The 25041-nt window shown below is 37.7% G+C and overlaps 3 protein-coding genes and 1 pseudogene across 4 annotated transcripts in view; 2 read left to right on the top strand and 2 right to left on the bottom strand.

Moving 5' to 3' along the window:
* Positions 1 to 25041, top strand: part of LOC149049776 (uncharacterized) — a 180470-nt gene that overhangs the window by 85971 nt on the left and 69458 nt on the right. The gene's annotated exons all lie outside the window — the stretch shown is intronic.
* LOC149049786 (G protein-coupled receptor GRL101-like) lies at positions 1978 to 11983 on the top strand. The gene is made up of 11 exons (XM_089197407.1): positions 1978 to 2043; positions 3543 to 3614; positions 4761 to 4832; positions 5647 to 5718; positions 6232 to 7237; positions 7799 to 7889; positions 8213 to 8278; positions 8800 to 8847; positions 9492 to 9545; positions 9833 to 9889; positions 10777 to 11983. The coding sequence occupies exons 4-11, from the start codon at positions 5651 to 5653 to the stop codon at positions 11376 to 11378; spliced, it is 1992 nt and encodes a 663-aa protein (XP_089053533.1). The 5' UTR covers positions 1978 to 2043; positions 3543 to 3614; positions 4761 to 4832; positions 5647 to 5650; the 3' UTR covers positions 11379 to 11983.
* Positions 12348 to 25041, bottom strand: part of LOC113670765 (anoctamin-5-like) — a 97354-nt gene continuing 84660 nt past the window's right edge. Inside the window, exons 9-15 of the mRNA XM_089195310.1 lie at positions 16747 to 16844; positions 14691 to 14824; positions 14423 to 14575; positions 14260 to 14312; positions 13358 to 13566; positions 13039 to 13171; positions 12348 to 12729 (exon numbers count right to left, since the gene is read on the bottom strand). Coding sequence (XP_089051436.1) covers positions 12547 to 12729; positions 13039 to 13171; positions 13358 to 13566; positions 14260 to 14312; positions 14423 to 14575; positions 14691 to 14824; positions 16747 to 16844 — 963 coding nt within the window. The 3' untranslated portion in view covers positions 12348 to 12546. The remainder of the gene's footprint in view (positions 12730 to 13038; positions 13172 to 13357; positions 13567 to 14259; positions 14313 to 14422; positions 14576 to 14690; positions 14825 to 16746; positions 16845 to 25041) is intronic.
* Positions 17108 to 24547, bottom strand: LOC149049787 (anoctamin-4-like; annotated as a pseudogene). Its single transcript, XR_016183376.1, has 11 exons — positions 24461 to 24547; positions 23582 to 23818; positions 21236 to 22927; positions 21015 to 21081; positions 20606 to 20670; positions 20135 to 20225; positions 19669 to 19768; positions 18984 to 19044; positions 18507 to 18589; positions 17982 to 18118; positions 17108 to 17416 (listed from the first exon to the last, which is right to left on the bottom strand). The product of XR_016183376.1 is annotated as an anoctamin-4-like (transcript).

A 25041-nucleotide genomic window follows, 5' to 3' on the forward strand; every position in this document is an offset into this window, starting at 1 on the left:
TTTTTTTTTTTTGCCTCCTAACTTTTCAATTCCTAAACGTACCCAGGTCAAAGCAATGACCAAAAGTAATGCAAACGTCTGCTTTCTAGCTTGGCCTCGAAAGTAATGAGTCTTACCCATTAGACAAAGAGCACTTGGTTTCACTATTCCCCGGGCTAAGCAGGATCTGTTTCTGTTGCGATTCATGAAATAAACGATTGCTTTCAGGGATCTGTCGAACAACGAAATTAAAAATCTGCCCCAAGGACTTTTCCAAGGTCTAAAGAAGCTTGAACATCTGTAAGTGATGAACTACATCTAAGAATTCCTTAGTTTTGGAGAATGATTTAAACATCCTTCCTTCAAATATAAAACTCAGAAGTGCTAAATCTTAATTAATGATGTTGATGTCACTCACCTTTCCAACCAACAATTTTCTAAATAAGCTACAAGGCAAGCGCTTTCATTAACAGGGGGACCAGGATTGGGAAAAAAAAAAGATAATTCCAGCAAATGTTCAAAAATATAAATTTCAACAAAGAGTATGCAAGAAGAATAAAGATTTGCTGGTGTTATTAGATACTACCTAAGTTCTAATAAATGTATATGAAACCCTAAGTTCATCAAGACTTAAAATTTAGATATCAAGAGAAACAAATGGATGAAGAAAACTGCTAAAAAAGAACTAATCAAATATAAAGTAGTTTCTAGTGCACAAAATTTTGAAACAAAAATTCTAAATTTACCATTTAGTTTCATTATTTCTTCGTTCATTCATTCATTTAGCTGTTGCTCTCTCACTTTCTTATTTATTTATTTATTAATTTATTCATCCTTTCACTTGCTTAGTTCAAATACAACCTTTCTGATAAAAACAAATACCGTTGGTAATTATCTTTTTATAAAGAATAAAGTAGAGGTTTTTGTTGTCGATTAAGGTGATTCCTCAAAGAAAAAAAGTAACCGAACATACAAGTAATTTTTTTAAACTTTCCTTAAACGTTCCTTACCAATGTCTCTTTCGAAATTACAATAAAAGGGATAGGTCACCATGCTTGTTTTGGATGATAAGCCAAACTTACCCCACTTATACCTGTACTGGTACTAATCACGCGCGTCATTTCATTGGTTAACGGTACGTTTTTCTGCACTGGGTTTTTAAAGTAACACATGTAAAAAAATCTTGATTGGTAGAAAGTGTCCAGCGCATGGCACAATTGATATGTAATTTCGGGAAAATCACGCAAATTTAAACATGTTCCTCGAGTCGTTCCTTTCAAGGTTATAATTTGCATCCTCGAGTAATGGGCTTCGTGCACGCTTCTAGCCTTATCTTTTTTTTCTTAAGGAATAATTTTTTTTTTAATTTCCCCAATTTAAAGTGGAAAAATTTTGCACCAAAATTATGCAAAAAAAAAATATATATATATATATATATGTATAGGTCACCGTGCCCGTTCAAGAGCTAAAGACCATCGTACCTCTTTTCCTGATCCATAGATTGAAAAACAATACCGTGTGGGCGCTCATTCCTCTGATTACGTGATTTTTATGCGCAATACAGGATGCACAGTGCAAAACTGAGGCATTACCTCAGGCAAAGTGTTAAAGCAGATTTGAGCAATCGTATTTGATTGGAAGAAGCAAGTATCGGAAGTAGCTATGTAATCAATAAGCAACGGGTTAGTCCTCGATCCTCCTGAAACGGTTGATACCGAAACTAGACTTAACTTTCAACTTGGTAGTTTCTTTTACGCTATCCCTGTTTTCCATAGGATTTTGTCAGGCAATCAACTGGAGGAACTACCCGGAAATATTTTTGCCAACCTCTCCAAGCTGTTAAATATGTAAGTCATCAAGCACTACACCCAATGTCCCATGAATAGTGTTTTCGCCGACGTCACGAAATGTATTTTTGAAGAGATATACTATGTTTCACAGTGCTCCAAAGCTTTCTTCGTCGCATTTTCATTGACTTATTATATGCCACAGAAAACTGGACAAGAACAAGCTTAAGAGCCTCCCCAGAGATTTGCTTCGTACTCTGGTCAACTTAAACGGGCTGTAAGTTTTGTGATTGGGTTCAAAGATATCACTTACTTTAATACTGACATATTGTAATCCGCGAAAGCATTATCGAACCTAAATAAGTCCTCTAATTTAAAAATATGCATAGTAAAACTATTCCTTGGATTCAGTTTCTATATGAAAGTGAATCCATTTTTTAATCTCGCTATCGCGCGCTGTCTTTGATTGAAAGAACGTGTTCTAACAGAGTACAAAACACGGAGCTGAGCTAAAGCTGTCACGCTATCTGCCAATGTTTACTATTTTTTTGTAAACATGCCATGCGCCGTGATTGATGTTATTAAAAAACGTGAGCAGAGACGAAAATCCTCAAAGAGAAAATGAAATGGGCAGTCCGAGTTTCGAAGGTTTTCACTCCCAGTGAGATTGTGAGCTTTCTTACGGCAATAAAAATCAAACATAGATAACACTCGTATAGCATATGTAGTTTCGTGTTCAAAAACAAAATAGAACCAAGCAGGAATCATGAAAACATAACCAAACTGGCATAACTGTTAAAACTCATGTAAATCATGACGGTGTCAGAGCGACTGCGATCATGATGAGGTCAATCGCGGCTAACTGTAAATTCGGCTGTCGTTCATTCAGTAAACATACGACTTCAGCAGTTTGTTTTCTAGTTGCCATGTGAAAAAAAAATTGCGTGTCTTTATGAGCCACAATTAGATCGGATTTAAATGCACATTTCACTTTAAGATTCTGTTATAAGACTGAAAAACTTCTGGCAACAGTATTAAATTCGACCTGCCGAACGTACTATTTCAGTTTGTGAACTAATACAGATTGTGCACTTTGATGGTTGTAAACTTTGATTGTTTGACATTCATTTTTGACAGCTTTGGTCTTATTCAACCAATCAGATCATTTGAACCATTCTAACAAGGATTCTGAAACTTTATTGATTTGGCTTATTCTAACTTGATTCATGAGAGTATAGAACATGCTGACGGCGCTTTTGCTTGCTTCTAAAACTACAATTTGTTTTGAAAATAGTAAGTAATGCGTGGGAAATTTGACGGATTCTTTGTTATAAAAAAAATAAAGACAACTTCATCAAGGGTGTGGCAAAACTGAATTGCTCCCATTTGTACTAAATAATATCGTTGGAATATGCTACTTTGAAAACAGTCTAAGGGATAACGCGGGTGAAAAACTGATCGAGACGACGGGGAGTTGTCTGTGATACTACTATCACACTATCAGCTGATTCTAGATCCACGATATCTTGTTTGCCTCCGTAGCTCGATATACCAGGGTTTACTTTGAATAACTGTTGTAATCCGCAAGTTTTGTGTCTGTTCATGTTCTGTAACTATTACTTTGTAGCTACCATTTAGTTTCCCTGTTGATGCACGTGTTTACATCTCGTACCCGTGGTGCAAAGTCATGTCTCTAACAGATAAACATTTATTCGTTTGCCTAGCCAGTCCAATAAAAAATTTGGGCATTTATCTAAAACATAATTCACATTTAAGGTATCTTTCCGAAAATAACATCGAGAATTTACCCAAAGGGATTTTCAGCGGCACGAGAAAACTTCAGGTTCTGTAAGTACAACATTTGCAAAAATCACCCGATGGATTTTTCTTTTTTTGTATGCTTAAGAAGCACTCCATATCATCCGATGCCATATCATGCTATGACATTACCGACCACACCACATGTAGATTACTGAGGATCACATAAACCATCTCACGGCCACACTTTTCCCCATTGAATCACAGCACATCATATCATTTTGAAACCTTCAAAACTTCTCAAACTTTATAATTTCTGAAACCCTCAACGAAAGACATACCGCACCACACGTCATCATAAAAAAGAACGCCATCACACATTACATCACATCACACTTTGCCATGTCATACCGCACCACAGTACACCATATCATGAGAGGGAACACCGCAACATATCACATCACACTTTAATAGGTCATACCACACCACAGCTCACCATATCATGGGAAGGAACACCGCAACACATCACATCATACTTTGCCATGTCATACCACACCACAGCACGCCATATCATGAGAAGGAACACCGCAACACGTCATATCACACTTTAATATGTCATACCATACCACAGCACACCATATCATGAGAAGGAACACCGCAACACATCACATCCCACTTTGCCATGTCATACCATACCACAGCTCAACATATCATGGGAAGGAACACCGCAACACATCACATGACACTTTAATATGTCATACCATACCACAGCACACCATATCATGAGATGGAACACCGCAACACATCACATCCCACTTTGCCATGTCATACCACACCACGGCACACCATATCATGAGAAGGAACACCGCAACACGTCATATCACGCATTATCATGTCATACCAGACCACAGCACACCATATCATGAAAACGAACACCGCAGCACATCATATCACACTTTTCCATGTCATACAACACCAGAGCACACTGTATCATCAAAAGAACACCATAGCACATCACGTCACACTTTACCATGTCATACCGCGCCACACCACACCTCAACATTCTCGTCATACCACGCAAAACCACTCTTTACTAATTCACACTATAACAAATGATCCACAACACATGACGCCACACAAGACTTTCCCGTGAGCAATTGTCCTAGCCTCGTATTACGGTGGATATTAAAGTTGTAATTTTTTGCTTCCTAACGCAGACTTTTTTTTTCTCCGCAGCACTATTTCTGATAACAAGATTCCCAGTGTCACCAACGAAAACTTTAATGACCTTCCAAAATTGGTTATTTTGTGAGTATATAGCCACTGATTAAATTTATCATTAGACCACAACATCATATCTTAGAGCCCACTGGATCTTACTAGGCTTACTAAAAATGAAAATTGGTTTATAACAATGACGTCCTGTAAAGAAAAACATTTCTGAATTGAAAATCATGAAATAAGAACATGGTGTTCTAGCGTTAGCCTTATATTTTTTGCAAAAATACAGAGAAACCGTAATTACTCTGTTTTCAGTTGTTGTTGCTGTCGATTCCCCTACAAGAAGATCCTGAAAAGCCTTTTTAACCCTTTAACTCCAACGAGTGACCAAGAAAGCATTTCTCCCTACAATATTAATACAATAGGGAAAACATCAGTAAGGGGATTATTTTTTGAACCAACACCAAGTTCTCCAAACTGACAATATAAGGACTGAATGGAAGGCAGAATGATTAATGTGATCTTGGGAATGAAAGAGTTAACGAGTAAACTGCTTGAATTCCAGGGAATATTATCATACTGCAGTTAGTATGTCGCTGGTACAATAGTACAGCTTATTTTTAAGAAAAGATTACCGGTATTTATTGCGAGCACAGAGCGAGGGGCCCCTTTAAAGAAACCGGGATTGCCAGTTTACGCAAACCTTATGGTTTGTTTCGAGATTGACCTTGGTTAGCAATTAGACTGAAATCCAGGGACGCTAGGCTATAAAAAAGGATGAATCTTCACGGCGTTTAAACATAATTTAAACACGCAATAAGGGGGCACGCATTTTGACATCACGGTGCAGTTTCAATTTTTTTATCCATACCTATTTATCGATGGTAGATGGTATTTTTAGGAATATGCAAAAAAACCAAATGTCTGAGCTTCCTAACGGGTTTTTCGATGGAATGAAGGACATCATGAAAGTGTAAGTTTTTCTCCGTGGTCAGTGAAACGTACAATATCATATTATATTATGTTTCATTAGCGTTGGACTTGTCATTCAAAAATCATGAGTTCAGGCCCTCCATCTCGCATTATTTGAGATTTTTTGAAAGGGTGGAGGAGGGCCGGGGGGGAATCGTAAGATTTCGTATTCGACATCCACACGCTCCGCAAATATTAAGCTGGTTTAGGTCGGTTGAACCTACTGACAACTTGTAGTTATACAGAGATTCTTGTTGAAGTTACAATCTTTTGCAAGTATAAGGTTTCCTTTTTCCTTTTTGAGGCCCCATATAATCACAGCCTACCTCACCTAGCTTCAAAATTAGCAGAAAGTTTGGTGCCTCAAAGACCGTTATATTCACTATTCGTAGATTGAGCCAATAGTGACCCGCAAAATAAGCTATACCCCACATTTTGATTATACATCCTTGTGTGAATGACAACATATCTTTTGCATTTTTACTGTACTTGCCTTCTACATTGTGGATTACAGGATAGTGGACACCAGTCTTATGTGTTGTCATCTGACGAAAGAAGACGCCCAATGTACCTCTTTATACGACGACAGCTTCGCCAGTTGCGAGAGCATGTTTCGCGACTCAGCCCCACGTAAAAGTATCTGGGCAATCGGAATCCTTTCTCTGCTTGGTACTGTGTTCGTAATTGTATGGCGTCTGATCTTTAAAGAGAGAAACATAGTCCAGCTTATCATGTTAATGCACTTAGCGGTTGGGGATTGCTTGATGGGCGTTTACTTGGTCACCTTAGGTGCCAAAGACCTGTTATGGTCGGGAAGTTACTATCTGCATGACTTCCAGTGGCGATCCGGTTTGTCGTGTCAGGTCACAGGTGCGATCTCAGTGCTGTCCAGTGAGGTCTCTGTAATGATACTTGCCCTCATCTCTGCTGACAGGCTGAAGAACATCGTTTTCCCATACCATGGCAGAGGGCTGACTCCCAGGAAGGCACACATTCTGTGCGTGATTATTTGGGTCCTTGGTTTTGTCATCGCATTCCTTCCCCTCAGTGGCATTAGCTACTTTTATGACGCCCTAGAGCGCCCTGCCTACTACGGACGATCCGTTGTGTGCCTCCCACTGCAACTTTCCAACAGGTTTCCAGCTGGTTGGGAGTTTTCCATTGCCATCTTCGTTGGGTTAAACTTCCTCCTCTTCCTGTTCATGACGGTAGCTTATGTCGCAATCTTTCTTAAAAGTTATCTCTCCAGCCGTCAGCTCGCAAAGAAGGGAACCAGACGAGAGGTGCAGGCAAGAAAGAAGAATGCAAGTGCCAGAAGGGAGAGAGCATTGGCCAAAAGAGTCTTCTTTATCATTCTCACAGATTGCGCCTGTTGGATGCCGATAATAGTCATGGGCATCAGGTCTTTGGCTGAAAAAGATTACAGTCCCCGAGGCGATCTTCCTGCCTGGATCGCCGTGTTTGTGCTGCCAATTAACTCAGCCTTGAATCCGATCATCTACACCTTATCAACCCCTCAGGTAAGACAAGGACGTACATTAGTACAATTCAATCGATCGCGACGGATTTCTCCATCGTGTTTATGCGTTAATTACGTATCCTCGCAGAATGCTTAAAAGTAGATAATGAAAGATATACGTCGTAGGCTTCCTAGGAAAAACCTTATCGTGGAATTTTTATCCAATGAGTGGATTCGTTCATAAAAAAAAAGAAGTAGGTGGCTTATCAAATGTTTCAATTGCAAATGAACACGGCTGTCACATTTAATTTCAAAATGATTCCTCTCACCCAAAAATTTCCCGCTCCTTGAAAACTATCATTAAAAAAAATTTGCACATGAAATTTCTGAAAGCTACTTGAGCAATTTCTCATAGTTCTTTTTGAGGCATTTGGAAAATATCAGAACTGGATAAATGGCTATGCAACTTAACTGGCTGATTCTAGCATCGGCTTTCCTTGTGTTTAAGTCGTATGATCAGCTTTAACATTGTTTATGAAAGTTACGTTTGTAAACTCTCTATCATATTCTCTCTTAAATTTTACAGATTTAATGAAATATTCGCTTTGCATTACCCAAACAGGTGCAGGGCATATTGCGACCAAAACTGCGAATTTTGATGAACCATGTACGCAGCTTTTTCTCTTGCTGTAAAAAGCAGCAAGATCATCAAGGTAAGGTTTACCGTTTTCTTTAGTCACTCTATAGGTGGGAAGGTATCTTATTTTTGTGATAGGAAATAAAAACTCATATTAGTTTGCCTGAAAATAATATAGCTCAGTGCAATTAATGGAATTAGAAACTTATTCATATCATCACATCAATGGAAAAGCTCACTAAATATAATAAGAACTTATCTAAGGTCACTTTAGAGTATTCACAAGATCTTAGATCATATGACCATACATATATATATATATATATATATATATATATATTTACATGTATACATGTATGAATATGAATATTTATTATACATGTATGTTGATTGGTGTAGATCAGGAACAAGGAGACAATGGAATGCTAGAAATGGTGCAACTTGGACAAGCAGATCCGGAGCAAGGTAATTTCTGTTAAATTGATCTTTGGTATTTATCCCGACAAACCAGAAAAAATTAATATATTAATTCAAGATAAATTAGTTAGGAAGCTGATCTATTTCAAAATAATGGATGAAGGGCCAAAATGAAAACTTTTTATTCTTTAATTTTCTTTATAGCTTTATTGATTTATTCAATATACCTTTGGTGGTCGTGTGGCAAGAACTGATGTCACATTAACAAAACTTGTTTTGCACAGGTTGTATCGCTATTTAAAATAAGAGACCTCACTTTAAACATACTTGACATTAACAGCATACTTTATTAGTATTGGTACTAAACAACTCAACTGACTGGGTACGAATCGACCGGGTATGAAACGACCGTGGGCCGGTACGAAACCACTGGTAACCAATTCAAATTAGCCGTTAACACCTTTATCTGTTTTGTCCTTAACGATATTGGAAGAACTTGAAGAAGAACTCCCATTAATGATTTGCAAAAGCAATAAAGAAAGAAAAACAAATGATTCATTTTCTGTTAGGTGTAGGCCAAGTTAACGAGGAAGAACATGTGCTGCCGGCTCAAGCAGGTATTACAACAAACAAGACCCAACATTGTCTTAAGAATCGCAATTAAGTCCTTGGAATTAAAAAGATGGATATGCATTATTTGATCTTTGAACGTGGACTTCTAAAAAAGGTTTTTTCGTCTGTTGATCAGTTTACTTTTTTTTGTCGTACAAAACCTAATTCACAATTTGTTTTGGCTTTTTTAATTGACGAAACTCGACGAATATTGTAGGAGAGTGGGAAACGGGGGGGGGGGGGGGGGGGATGACCTACGATGAATAAGAATGGTCGTTGCATGCAAAGAAAACACGGATAAACTTCGCTGCCTCGTGGGCCAATAGGGTAGAGAATGGATTGGACCTTACTTTAGCCGAGCTTAAATGTGTTGGAACAGTTATGAAATAAACACACAAGTATAACTGTTATCATGAAGTAGATGTCACTTATTTGCTGTGTTCGATATTTAAAGCTACATTTGTTGATTGGCGGAGAAGGTGCTTATTTAAAGCAATTTTATTTTTGTTTGACTGCTTAATGTGACACATTTTCACACTCGATCGTCAATATAAGTTTTTTCAGTTAGCGTTGGATAAGGGATTATGTACTGTGAACATTTAAGAATATTCCTGTTGGATAATTTGATACCATTTTGTTGTTCAAGCAGAAAAAGACGAAGATGAGGGCAACGGAGGAAATTTACAAATGGTTGTTGTGGAAGGTGAGTCGTTCTCTGAGAGTCTGTATCAAAGGACAGACCCTTGAATGCTCTTTCAGAAAATAGTAACTCTTAGTGGGAGAGGACCCCGAAAGCATTGCGCTTAGACTTCTATCAAGAAAAGGATCTGAGGGGCCATCATTTCTCCATAGAAAGAGGTGCTTGGATGCTCACTTTGCTAATCTCTGTCATAGAAATGAAATCTTAATGTCATCAATATTCTCATTCAGAGCTAATACATTGATTGCTAACGAAAACACTAATCTTAATCTGTTTTTTTTTCATTTCAGTTCATCCATACAAAGGACCACGAGATAATGCAGTCCAAACTACGACTTATGGAAAAGGTAAAGTTTTCATTGTACCAAATCAGTTTTAAAGCGGTTCATAAGTCATCGCTACTTCTTAGCTTTTATCTTTTTAATTTACGCCAAAGCCACCTTTGTAGTTTTTAGTGCAGCTACTTATATTTTTACTTTTATTTTCCTCAGCTATTTTTTTGTCGCTTTTTCTATTCCTTAAATTCACTTCACTTTGTTTTGTTTTCCCTGAAAGCTTTTTATGAACGTTATGTTCATGCGTCCAAATGATATCGAATTGTTTTTCCATCAATTTTCAAGCATCAGTTCCAAAGATAACATGAATTAACTCTGTTTTTCACGAGCCTTTCGTTGTCAAAATAGTTTATTAATTTGCCAATCCACTAATTGAAATTAGATGACCGACCTACAACTGATAAACTCCGCCTGACTGGCCACTTGACTGACAGACAGTCGGACCGACTGACTGACTGTCTGATTAACTAATAAAATTCATGACTGTCTGAAAAACGAAGACGGACAGACTGACTGACTTACTGTCAGACGGACTGACTGTCAGGCGGACTCACTGTCAGACTGACTGACAGACTGAGTGACGTACTGACTGACAGACTGACTAACAGACCGTTAAACTGATTAACTGACTGATTGTTTAAATGACCGACTGAGGGGCCGTCAGGCAGACTGTCTAACCGACTGACTGACTGACTGACTGGCTGACTGACAGACTGACCAATCCCTCTGACGAAGGGCTAACGCTCGAAACGTCAGCCTTAAAACTCTTTACGGTGGCCTACTTACGTTTTCAACTCAGTTGATAATACCAAATTAACCAATTGTCTAACTGATTGACTTATCAATCAACTTACCGATTAACAAATATCAAGGTTTTGTTTCCTTCTGTTTCAAATCAGAACAAAAGCAGGATTCTGAACAGGACAAGGAAGGACAACAGGCAGCTTCCATAGAACAACCATCAACTTCCTTTGAGGGTACAAAAGAAAAAGAGGCCGTTGAATTTGAAACCAAAAGTAGTGACAGAGATGATCGAGCTACCTCGGACCGACCATCAACTCCTTTGAAGGAAACCAGCGAAGAAGCTAATGAACACGAAGACAACAAGGGAGAAGAAGAAGAAAAAGAAGAAGAAGAAGAGGAAAAGGAAGAAGAAGAAGAAGAAGAAGAAGAAGAAGAAGAAGAAGAAGAAGAAGAAGAGGAAGAAGAAGAAGAAGAAGAAGAAGAAGAAGAAGAGAAAGAAGAAGAAAAAGAAGAAAAAGAAGAAGAAGAAAAAGAAGAAGAAGAGGAAAAGGAAGAAGAAGAGAAAGTAGAAGAAAAAGAAGAAGAGAAAGAAGAAGAAGAAGAAGAAGAAAAGGAAGAAGAAGAAGAGGAACGTAAGATCGCTCCAGATGAACCATCTGCTCTCTCTAAAGAAACATTTGAGGAAGCTAAAGAATACCGAAACACAATGGGTGAGGATGATGAGAGCAAAAACGTCCCAGCAAAACCAGAGCAGTAAACTACTTGATATGACACAGGCAGTGACTTAACTAAAGTATCATTATAAATGTTCTATGTAGCACTTAGATTTGTAGTTTCGAGCAGGAATAAGCAGATGGAAAGAAAAGACAGCAAAACTAAGCAGAAAAAAAAGTTCAGTTACTCCACGAGATCGTAATGACTATGGTGAACTAGTTCGGTAAAATTGTAAAAAAAAAAAACTCACTCGCTGAAAGAAAAGATACCTAAACACGTATTTATCTCTTGTTTTACTCGGAAGTTACGATAGCATTTAGCATTTGCAACATGTGTACACAATATGTTGGTAGGAGTCGGTTGAGGTCCTTTTTCTTGCATGTTTCCGTGTTTCATTATACTGGTCTATTTTAATCTTCTCTCTCGTCAAATAAAATTTCATGTATTGCTTTTGCTTTCAGTGAAAAAAAGATCAGGTTTTAGAACAATTTTGTAGCACCGATTAGAAGCCGTCTCTGGAGAAGTAACATACATTCCTGAAACAAGGTGAAAACGTTTGTAACAAACAAACAGCAGAGAGGCTTAAAGATGTACGGACAATGAAATTGTAATCGTGAGTTAAGTAAGCAACGCTGTTAAACCACCTGATTATCAATAAAAACGTCGAGAGAGTTTAAGTTACTTTAATTTGCCTTCTAGAAATGAATTCGTAGGGTAATTAATTTATAACACAAAAAGTGATGAAGTCAACACACTACCATCTGATTTGCAATGAGGTAGAAGCAAAAGTAAGGAGTTTATTTGTGGACCGTCTGTCGGAACAAAAGGGGTGGCCACCGTAAAGAGTAAAAAAGCTGACGTTTCGAGCGTTAGCCCTTCGCCATCGCTCTGGCGAAAGACTAACGCTCGAAATGTCAGTTTTTTTACTCTTTACGGTGGCCAATTTACGTTTTCAACTCAGTTGTTAACACTAAATTACCTGCTATACTCTCCCACCGACGCAGCACCACAGTTTCTTTAAAAACGTACCCCTTTATTCTATGTAAAACACTGGCTTTTGGTGAAGATTTTCTAACTTTGCCTTACGTTTACTACAAGACATTCAAAATATGCGACGGTGGTATTATCAGATTTAACTACCTATACCGATATCAGCTACAAGTCGTTGGCTACGAGATAATTTCTGTCAAAACACGACATTCTACAATATTTCACAACATTTCATCCTGGCTGCGCGAATTTTCCCTAGGGACTGGAGAGACAGAATCTTGTTGATCTGCTGACCGTAAGGCTTCGCGGGCAAGAAAGTTCTCTCTCTTGACTTGATTGTCAACTTCCTTCGGAACATCGGGGATAATCCAAGCCAAGATTGCCGTCATACCGAACACGATGTGCTGCGCAAAATAACAAAATAAATAAGACGATCAGCCAAACACAAGAAGAAATATTAGATGGTAGGTAAGTTTCTTCAACTGAACCCTTTTTTTTGTTTTGGTTGCTCAATTTTAAATGTTTCACAGAACTGCTACAAGGATCAACTAGGAAACAGAGAGGAACACAGATAGGGTGGAATCTTCTTTTTACAACATTACTGCAGTAATCTCCACCAACAATTCTATTTGTAGGAAAATACTCCGATTCTAAGTATCTCATCAGGTGCATCATAACGAGCGTCCCACAATTAAAAGTGGACACAAACTCACCAGAAAGGCAACTACAAAAAACAGCTTGGCCGCCAAAATATGCCAATAGGCTGTCGAGAACTTGTAAGCATTCGGATTTGGAAGGGTCGTGTTGAGTATTGTAATTTTTGGTCGTTCATAATACCCTCGGAATCTAAAATGCAAGCACACAAGACCTTTAAAACTTGAGTTATAATGGATGACTTATGATTCTTACAATAGTGTCACCAAGCGTCCAGCAAGCTTTGACAAATTAATGAATCAGTACACTAATCAGTAAAGGCGATTCTTTTTTCTGCAAGAACTAAACCATAAAACAGAACCCTCCTTGTTATTTTACCTGCAGGTAGATAAATTAAACCTACAACTGTTAATTCTTAGGGGGAACTCAACAGCAGCAGCTCCAGAAGGTCTCTCAGACTCAGGAAAATCATCCACCGCAACACACGACAAGGTGTGGTTTACAAATCCTTCCAAGCTGTCGTTGTGTTCACCTAGGGTGTAATACAGTCTGGGGACGAATTCGGAAACAAAGGCAATCACAAAGCCCTAACAAAAAGGGTAAGAAAAAAACAAGTTACCGTGATTATACATTGTGGCTTTCCTTACAATAAGTTCTCTTTGGTTTTAAATCAAAACGCCGAGTACGACATGTTTTTCACCTTTGACAACAGGTAGAACAAAGATATAACTCTCTGTTGTATTCTACTCTTTAAATCGCTGATTCAAATTATTCAAGTATGCTTCCTTCAACTAAAGTGACTCGAACCGCAGCATGCAGCACGTACGATTAATGAAGCAATACTATTGCTCAAGTTCTTTTGAATACAAACTGTTTTCAAGCAAAATGAGCGGTCCTTGTAGAACACGCTAAATCATTGTCTGTCCGCTTGAATTTGGAAGTTACCAAAGCCATGAAATATCTCATCCTAGTAGGAAATCCTTCAGTTTTAGCTCTTACAGGTCAATAACTACCATCAGGTGACCAAATTTGACTATATCATTGTTATTTGATTTAAGTCAGGACCAACCTTTTTTGCTTGAACATGGGAAAAACTGTCTCATAATTTTTTTCTTTATTCGATAAAATTGGGGGAAAAAACAACTGTGTTTGTAACTGAATCTGTCGCCCAAGTAATTTTCTCTGTTTATTTTCCTTTTTTTTTTAATGATTTTCTTTCAATTTCAATTCTTAAAGAAATAATATTCAAAAACGCACAACTTTGTTAAATAGATTCTTACATTTACGACCACAGAGATCTTCGTAACGCCTTTCAAGATTGCGTACCAAATTCCTGTGAAAACAAAAGGTTTTTTTTTTCAAGTGTTCTATTCGGTAGTTCCTAAATAGAAATGTTTAAGACCAACAAAAATAATCGGCCCTCTTTTTGTATATAACGCATACCTATATCCTGCGCACGAGCTGCCATTGGGCGCTGAAAAACCACGATAAACTTGTAAGCATCAAGACGAATTTCCAACAAGTTATTGATGAGGGCAAAGAACGGTCCAAGTGGAAAGGCGGCCACAAATAGTGTCACAAAGCCATACTGGATCACTGGAAAAAACAAAAACAAAAAAAACAAAAAACAAAAAAACAAAACAGAGTTCAATTAACCAGTAAAATCTCAACCATCTCCTTCGCTCAACCGTACAAGCTGCGCAGTTCTTACCCATCTCAAGGTATTCATAAAACAACCCGTGCACGGGATACTGAGTCAAGTCATAGTCCAGTTCCCAACGTGTGTATTCGGTCAAGTCGGGGGTTTCAATATTCTGACGGCGTCTCCACCAGTTCTGAAGCTTTCTGTGGAAAATAATTATAATAATAATATAAACCTCAGTCAAATACCAAGTGAGTTTCCGCGCGAAAGCATGATATCTTCATACGTGAAGATAACATGTTTCTCTTTACACGTGGAAACAATACCGATACTATGATTATACTATTACAAGGCCGCTTGGAGCTACGAAATTTCTCTTCACGCGTTGAAAAATATTTCTCTCGTTCTTTTCGCTCACTCGTGAAATATTTCCCAACACTCGAACAGAATTAATTATCTTCGCGCGGCCATGTAATATCCTCTATTTTCAGGAATAAAAGAGACCATAGTGATAATAATAATAATAATAATAATAATTATAATAATAATGGTGACGATATCAACTACAGCAATAATAATAATAATAATAATATTATTGAAGATGATGATGATGATGATGATGATGATGATGATGATGATGATGATGATGGTTGTGGTGGTGGTGGTGGTGGTGGTGGTGGTGGTGGTGGTGGTGATGATGATGATGATGATGATGATGAAGAAGAAATAATAGGAGTGCTTACCCAAATGATCATCCCTCTCATTTGAAATTTGACTCAAAATATTATTAATCCAAAACGTTCACAGAATGAGTGACTTGGCCTGTGAAATACTGTTTTACAGGACTAAACAATTAAAAGTATTATTTCACTGTAAAATGTGTTTGGAGCATTTTCCCACAATAATAATATACATGGAAAAATTTCTCAGTTCTGATTGGTCAAGATAAATGCAGTTTTCAGGCAATTCAGTGCAGAAGAGAGTTCATTCAGTGCAGAAGAGGGTTAATTCAGTGCAGAAAAGGGTTAATTCAGTGCAGAAGAGGGTTAATTCAGTGCAAAGAAAGTAACAAATCAAACATTCTGATTGGTCAATAACCAAAGAAACTCATAGATAGCCAATCAAATGAGAACCTTCGATGTCGCAACAAAATTTGAAAATTTGCGAGCGAAACAATGGCCTGCTTTTTAAGTAGGTTTTCTTTCGCCACCGCAGCTGAAAACAGCTCAGACAACGAAAACACTGTAAAAAGCACTGTTTTTGGTTTCGGTCTGGAAAAAGTGGTTTTTAGAGAAGAGAATTTCCAAGGAAATAAAAAATTACGAGCCGACCCAGCTTAACACTTTGCTCGAGCGATCCAACGCCGAAATTAAAAACAAACATGGTTAAACCTCGAAAACGACGATTCCATTTCATCGAAAGTGATTCGGACACAGACTGAACAATTCCTTGAACTGTTTAGCCCGACTTTGAACTTTTTTGCGCCTTAAAGATGTGAAGATATCATCGCATATTATTGTTTTGATCGTACATTGTTGTTTTGAGCGAACGCACGGTTTGAATAAATTATTTTTGCTCTTGATGCGCGCGCTTTGCTTCTGCTTAATTATGATAAGCCATCTCGTATTTTTTCATGTCTATTATTAACACGTAATCTCATGATTTTTCTCGTGCAATTTGGAATAAATAAGCACTTGTTAATTTTTTCAAAGACCACAAATTGCACGAGCCCGTAGGGCGAGTGCAATTTGTTAGTCTTTGAAAAAATTTACTCGTGCTTATTTATTCCAAATTGCACTCGAAATCATGTGATTACCTATACAAATACATTCCCTGATTTTTTTTTTCAGCGATTCCGGTTTTCTGATTACTATACCTGTGTTTCGCTTACGCTATAAATGTGCTTCTCCAATAAGCTATTACACCTATATGTATGTCGTATTGCAAAACTGTCCAAGTATATCGAGCACAACGTAAATACTCCTAGTTAACAGTAAACTGTTATTACATTAGAATACGTAAATGTCCATAAATGTGTAATTTTCTAAAACCTGCCTTAAGTCCAATGAAGTCTCAAAAAGCGGGAACGTTAAAAATGTACCTCATCTCTTTACGGGCTACTTACGGGACGATTATTTCAATAAAATTATTGAAGATCTGCTTTCCAACCATGATAACTGCCAGCTGGACCAAGAGCTCAAATAAACAACCTGCCGGATTACACTGCCAGAACAACATAAAAATGACTCAGAATTCTCCTTTACAACTGCTCTATGTTTGAAAGATATTTTCAGTTACTTTTATGCCTTATTTTACTTTCTATTTTCTGATTGAGATGAACTAATATTGTCCAAAGGAGGTAAAAAAGTCAAAAATAAGAGTCAAGGTATAAAACCATCCGCTGAACTTCTACTGTTAACCCTCTAACTCCCAAGATCTGATTGAGAGGTTACATGTTCATCACTTCTGGGAGTTAAAGGGTTGACTAATATCTGCACATTAAAGTAGGAACCATCGCTGTATAATAGTCGCAAACGAACATCTACATGAGAGGGCAGACAACAAAAATTTACCTCAAGATGTTTACTAGTTGTGTACCGTCTCCATAGAATAAGATAAGTTTATGCGGGTACCTTGTTGAGGAGCATGATGGTAATGAGATTTAGGAGAGCTGCAGTGCCGGACGTGGCCATGTTTACAGCTCCCATGTTGTAGTCGCTGCTTGCGGCTAACACCGCGTATACTGCAACACGGTATACTACAACAGCAAACACGGCGATGACGACAAGCGCCAGCTGCGATACAAAGACCATAATACTATAGATCAAAATTCAGAGCTTCGCTGTTGCACCTCTTATACTCTTTACTAAAACACTACGAGCCATACCGGTGACCAAAAGCCAGTTTTTCTGTCGGTTATAACTAGCTTGTAAAAGACGCCAGGGCCACAGAATTCAGGTAAATCTAGATTTGAAAAGGTCAAATTGTTGCAGTAATATGAGCGTTTCGCCTCGTCCGAGTAGCGACGCCCAATAGTATCAAGGTGGTGGGTTGGTGGGTGGATGCGAACAGTTGACACCATAGGAGGGAAGCAATCTCCCAGCAATCAAGCCGCAGCCAACCTCTAGGCACCTGTCAACGCAACACCAACAAACCGGTGCACGGAATGGACACTCACCCAAAAGAGGGAGAGGGCGAGGAAGGGAGGGAGGGAAGGAAGGAAGGAAGGAAGGAAACAAAGCAGTAAGGTAGTAATGCACATCGATGCCGTTGGGAGGCGCTGGTGAAACTGCTGCATTATCTCGGTTTAAACCTGACCAAAATCACATTGAGCCTTATTAAACATTATCCAGTTCTTACCATGAAGATGATGAAACTGAAACTACAAATAAATCTGGGCACTTTCCTCCCAAGCGATATGAAAGGTTCTTCCACTTTCGTGATGGGGTTCAAACGGGTCTCCATCGCTACTGCCCCGTACTCGGAGGAGGTTGTTCCTAAAACAGAATAATGAATTGGAGTTTGTACATTTATGGAAAGATGGTCAAATGAAAAACACACTGAACAGGACTGACGGTCAAGTTTTTGCGAGCCTTTTTAAGTAATAAACTGTACCTCGAGTTCAAACGAACACAGTTCAGAGATTCGTGAGATTAATATTAATTGCTTATAACATGCAACAAGATCAACAAAAACGTTTACATTTAAAGCACCATTCACAAAACGAAAGAAAAATCGACACGGAGAAGTAAGTAGTGTGGTTTTTTGTTCCTGGATAAATCCTAAACGGCATAAGCTTACCTTGCCAAGCCTAATCTTTGCCTTCTTACAAATAATTAACAAAAGTCATAAATAAATACATTGATTGATTAATTAATGTCGTACCTCTTCGTCCTCATATCCCAATAGATCCCATTCGTAAGCAATCTCTGCCTGCCGCCTCTTCCAAAACTCAAGAAACATGGTGGCTGTGTAACAAATACACACATGATCATCAGCAAAGTATTGCATTAACATTACGACCCTGAAAGAAAATCAAAGTTTCCTTTCTGTGAAAGTCACAGACAAAATGATCCTATTTATGAAATGTTCGGTAATCAATCCATTAGCTATTTTTCAACTCTTGAACAGGATGGTTCAGTACAAGTTGCCCAAACATTCTGTCAAGTTTCTTTGACTATTCAGCGTTGCCAATAAGTATATACTCCCTAGTGGAGAGAAGCATTCTCAGAGTGAATCATCTCGCCCAACAACTCAATATAATGACCACACACAGCTTTACAGCTGTCAACAATAGAGCCTCGATGTCTGACACAGTTTATTACACAAGCAATTATTCTTAAAAATAAAAAAACGTCTCACCCCAAATCGACATAAAAATGGCAAAAACCACAGTAAACTCATTGTCAAAAACGTAAGCCACCTGAAGAGAATCAAAGAGGGCATTTAAGTACATGTAGACGATAAAACTGGATAGATAACTTCTGAAAAACGAACTACAAAGATGAATATTTCCCAGCAAAATAATGTGTTAATCACTATGAATTGTCTCCAAATTCATGGTTTATGCTACGTGTAGCCCCTTTAACAAGGGGCAACATCAATTATTAATGGGACACAGGGCCTCACACTGGGGTCATTTGGTCATCATGGTCAGCAGGAAGAAACTGTGGTGCTTAAATTCAATGTTGCACAAAATTTCTTTCTCTGCTTTCTTCCTTTCTTTCTCCATTTCTGGCAAACATTTCGTGATTTTAACGCTTTAACTCCCATGAGTGACCAAGACAGAATTTTTCCTTACAATATCAATATAATATCAACCAGATAAGTGATAATAATAAAGAAAAATATCAATTTGGGGATAACTAGTTGTTCCAATACTAAATTCTCTGAACAAACAATATAGGAATTGTATGGTTGACTGTGAAGAGAATGGCAAATTTGGTTAAGTCGCCAAATAGCGACCTTTAAAGAAGTTTAGCAAAGAAGTCGAGGAAGAAGAAAAGAAGGAACTTGAAGTAAGAGGTGAAAATGTTCTTTAAGTCACCTTTGAATAGATGCATGTGTCCGATAAAGACCAGTAGGGACAGCGTTTGTCACAGCGAGGGCACATGGGAAAGTTCTTAGACGTATCACAGATGTCTTTCCTAAAGTAAAAGATACATACATACAGTTGGTTTTATGTGTCTGAAAGCCACGTTTACACAAAAATAAAAAAAAGTTGGTTCTCTGACTTGCGTTTTTTCAGTATAAAACCACTGATTGCAATACTGTTAACGCTTACCACTGGCAGTAATAGTAAACACTGGATGCACATTATAGTGAAAGTTATGTAAAATAGCACTTGTGAATGTATCACCAAGTATATTTTTCTTTTGTTCCATTTCACGACAACTTTATATAATACTTTAAGATTCCCAGTCCTCAATGAGCCCATTTCACGGCTGATACGAATATAAGGCCTTTGCATATGATAGAATGCACATATAGGCCTTGCCAAACTCATCACTTACACAGGAATGTAAGACTCCTGTCTGACAAGTCCATAAATCACACAAACAAGGCCCATGATGGCTGCTGGGAGCAACATCCATGTGTAGAAACCTGTCAAACAGTCAAGAGAGTAACATTTGTTTCATGACACTGTTTTCCTCATTGACATCCAAACTTCATGCATTGTGCAATGTCCTTGAGTCTCACTGGCTGACTAGAATACAGTCATAGCCTTTAATATGTGTTCTTCCAAAAATAAAAATTATATGCAGCCATGATTAAACAGCTGAAACAATAACTTACTTCAATCAGAGTGCACATGAAATTTGAAGTCATAAATTATATTTGCCTAACCAAGCAAAGTAGATTCCAATTTTCTCTCCAAAGTAATCTCTGTAACAAAATTAATGAATAATCAACCAAAACAACTATTAACAACAAAAAATGATGCACACACCTTGAGTTAAACAGTCCTGTGTAAGTGATTTTACCTGATATGATCCAATGGTTGCATTTTGTACCAGCGATGTGCCTTAACCCAGGTGTCAAACAACAACTGAAATAGCAACAACCCACAAATAAAACTATCATTGATTACCAACTGTAAAACTGGAAAAAACAATGCAATAGAAAAATTTATAACTGCACTTAAAAGAAAATATTGAGAAAAGCTATCAGAGTTTCAAGTCTGATATTTTGTACCCAGCTTGAGTATAAAATGAATGAGTACAAAACAACTATGGGTATGAAATGACTGCATACCATAGATTTGTTTAGGAGTTTATTAGGTCCGAGTTGTACATACACAATGTACACTGTAAACTTAACAGGAAACAGCATACACAAAACTAATTAACCTTACGAGGTCTATTAATTTAAAAATAATAATAAAAAAATTACCTGTCTGGCATTTTCAGGTCTTGGAGGATAATTGGATTGATCTTTTTCATAAGTGTCCTACATCAACCTTTGTAAAATACAAAAATGATGGTACTGTATCAAGTTATCCATGCATTATTGTGGTAATTTTTGCAATGTATAGATCTCTACATGTCAAATTCCCTGATAAAGTAATTATAAATTACAGTGTGCTCATCATATGCCAAATCCATCTCTTTTACCTCTCTCCAGTAAAAAAAATCGAATGCAACTCTTTAATTTGTAACATCAACACCTAAAGGTAAAAGAACATGTTTCAAAATGCTAAAAAATTACTTTTGTGTGTGTTATGAGCAACTGACAACCACACAGTTGTCCTAGATATGATTGAGACAACATGATTTTCGTACATGTTGTGTTCAAGTCTGATTGAATTATTTTGATGGTCATGAACAAAAAGCATACCCTGAAAATTGGCCTGAAGTACAATTATGCTTTGTTGCTATTCAAAATCCCTGGTTTCATTGATCAAAACTATAACAAAATTCTTGAGTTCTCCAGCTCAGTTTGAGCACTAATAGGACAGTGTACACATCATGCTTGTAATTGGACAGTGAAATTGGGCAATTGACCACTTTACAGTTGTGTACTTAGTTGCCAAGCCTTTGATTTGGAGTGAGGCTGAAGGTGACCTTGTGGGGTTAGAGACCAGAATCTAGTTAGCATGATAACAAATTAATTTGCATTTCAAAAGCAGCAAGGTTTGTATCATACCAAGGCCACCCTTAGCCTCACTCCTGTTCAAAGGCTTGGCAACCAAGCACACAACTGTAAAATGGACTATTAACACACTATGCCTGTGTAAGTGGAAAGAAGGTGTCACATGTGCATGCTGTTGTCTTACATTTTGCCCATTGAACTGTTGTTTTTTTTTTTTTAATGAAAAGGTACAATGGATGCCTTCACAGTGCAATCATCCGATTTTGTTAATCACTTGGATAATTACAGCCTGAATTGGACTCCTCTTAGTCCTATTACTATTATATACATGTACAATGTACATGTATCAGTCTGAATAGCTCCCCATGTACAACAAGCTGAATGTTCCCTGGATCAAGACATCCATTGTCCAACTCTCACTTGACTAAACATATGGACATGTAGTTGTTTGATGTTATTCCTTCTTTGTATTAAATTTTCATTCTAAAATTTTGATCTCACGAGAATGCCTTACTGTACTTTCTGAAATAAATGACAAGAAAACACAGTTGGCTAACTTTGCCAACATTTGGCTGAATCCTGTTCAAGCAACCTGACATAATTGTTGATTCAAGGAAAATATCATTATTAGACTCCAAATCACTCTGAGAAAACTGATGCAGTATGTTGCCTTTTCCTCTGGCCAGTCCCTTGCATGGGATCATTCAACTAGATGGAGTGCACTTACAAAAAATGAACCATGACCTATACAGCTTTGTTTGGCTTTTTCATGTCCCTTTAATTCCTGACAGGAGACAAGGTTTTTAATTTTAAGTTTTGTATGATATAACTGTATGTCAGCCTTCTTGGGACTTCAACTTAATAATCATGTGCAAATATGAGGGCCCTTAAATTTGTTCACCACTGCCCTTCAAGTCTCTGTTTTCAGTCAATCTAAATTCTGAGAAGTTTCAAAGCCTATGATATTCTCTTCTAAAGGACTATCATTCAGGAACTGCTCATTTTTTAAACCTAGAGAAATCATTGTAAATTGCAGTGATCCATCAACTTATACCATAGTAAATTTCTTGGACACTTTTCAAGTTTTACAGTAACTGGAGTTGTTATACTGAAGACAAAAAAAAAAGAACAAAACAAAACTTGCAATTAATTTTTTACCTCGTGTAAAGGATAAGCTGTAGCGTAAGATCCATTGCCAATTAAGCATCCAATGCCTAACATCATATTACAAAGATGCATTAATGACAAGGATATGCACCTACATTATGTTAGGTATAAGTTTCTGATCACACCATACACAATGTGACATGATATACTGCAAAATCAGTTTAATAAGCTGACACCAATAATGAAAAGTAATACAAAAGAGAATACTTCAAAGAGTCTTGCTGTTATCAGAGAAAACTGACATGTACCTTTAAATTCCCTGTAGGTGGCAATATTCTTATTGTTCAATGACTGACAAAAACATTTTTCTCTTCCTAATGTAAAGGGCCCCAAATTTTTAATGCTAGTCATTAACATAAAGTATAGTTTTGATTAAGATTGCTTCATTTTTACCAATCTGATTCCTCTTCTCACCATACTGTGTTCTTGTCAAAATTCTGTGAACGTGCTTGCAATTGAACATCAATATTCACTGTACTTCTATTTGTTTTGCCATCTCTGTCTGAGATGTGTTACCTGAGTATACTATTTTATAAATCAGGCAAAGGATGAATATAACATTTGGTCATTGTTCAGTGAGTAGAAGACCTACCATAGCAGGTACTACAAGACATACATGACTGTAAAACTATCAGACTTGTAATGTTGTAATGATAAAGTTGAGTTCAAAGTAAACATCCTGTGTTACAGGAATCACTTACAATTCTGCTTCGCTGAGCACTTTTGAAGAAATCATCACGGTTAACCATAACCATTTGTTAACCATAATCCTGATGGTTAACAAAGAAAACGTACTCGTCAAGTTTGTCTTTTCTGAAGGCACAAGTGAAATAGTTTGGCTGCTCTAGGAGATCTTCAGCTCTGAGTTCAAATGGATTACGCATTCCAATGGTATCAAAACATCTCTCAGTCCAATCTCTTGTGTCAAAGTCATTCTCCTGTCAAAAGAAAAGATTGTGTTAATTTCAAGCACTTATCAGGCACTTGTCAAATACATGTAATTTATGAAGATTGCGTGACGAAAACAAGTTACGCTGTCATGTCTATCATGTGGAACGGTTCTTAGGAGATCGTGGGCGACTCTTCTTAAGAGGCATAGCGAGTACAACGAACACGTACGGTCCCCGTACCCAGCAATCGGAGAAAATGCTTATGGAAGATGAGCATCATTGGCTGTGACTGTCTGCATCAACATCACACTGATCGATACAGTACTGAAAATAACATTGAAATGAAATGCTTATTGATTAACTAGAGATTTTTAAATTTAGAAATTGAACACGGAAGCGGGTGCCAGGAAACTTTTAGGGAGCAACAGGAGACGCTTCCAAGGGACTGAACACATGCATCATCCTTCGCTGCAGGGTTATCAATCAATAATTGCTTTATTATAATACATACATGCGAGGCAGTGAGTTTTTAAAGTGTTTCCTCCACCTAGGCCTTGAGTATTTACTCTATTTTACATGATGTGATTCAGGAAGATGACGTTTGCTTGCTCGATTATTTTTTAGTCTAATGCCCCAAGTGAATTTTCTAAAAATTGCTTTTGGGTTCCCACTTCTAAATATGTTACTTACTTAAAGAGTCGTGTGAGACAGTTCATTTCAGGTTTAGCAATCAAATAGCCATTTTGAACTCCGCTTTGCTTCGTTCCCAGGACCTCTCCTCCCTGAGAAACAGGACAGAGGTTGTGACTTGATTTGCATAAGCATCCCGCGCGAAAGAGAAATCACCGACGTTTTTGTGCTCATCGTCCCTACAGGACAACTTATAAGCAGGTTGATAATCTCTAGAGAATCCAGTGTCATTCACTAAAATGCAGGTGACTGCTACGAAAGATCGTTCTGATGTGCCTTCACGGCGTCACAATCAGGCCGAGGAAATTTTCGGGTGACTCCTTTTTTTCAGTTAGGCATACCAGTGTCTTGTGGGGCAAATGTTAGGTATATCATCGCGGTCAATATCCCTTTACTTCCCCACCCCTTAACCCTATACGGCGTTTGCATTTTGGCGAAAGAGGTTCATTCTGTACTACAAGTCTCAAAGGAAAGAAATAACAGTTGTACTTTCAATTGTATTAAGTCTATAGCTAATATTTCGCCCCATCCTTTCCTTCATCATTATTCTCGCCGTGCCTGAAATCTTCCACACTTACTCA

This window comes from Pocillopora damicornis, chromosome 2, assembly GCF_964200805.1.
Source record: "Pocillopora damicornis chromosome 2, jaPocDami1.2, whole genome shotgun sequence".
NCBI lineage: Eukaryota > Metazoa > Cnidaria > Anthozoa > Scleractinia > Pocilloporidae > Pocillopora > Pocillopora damicornis.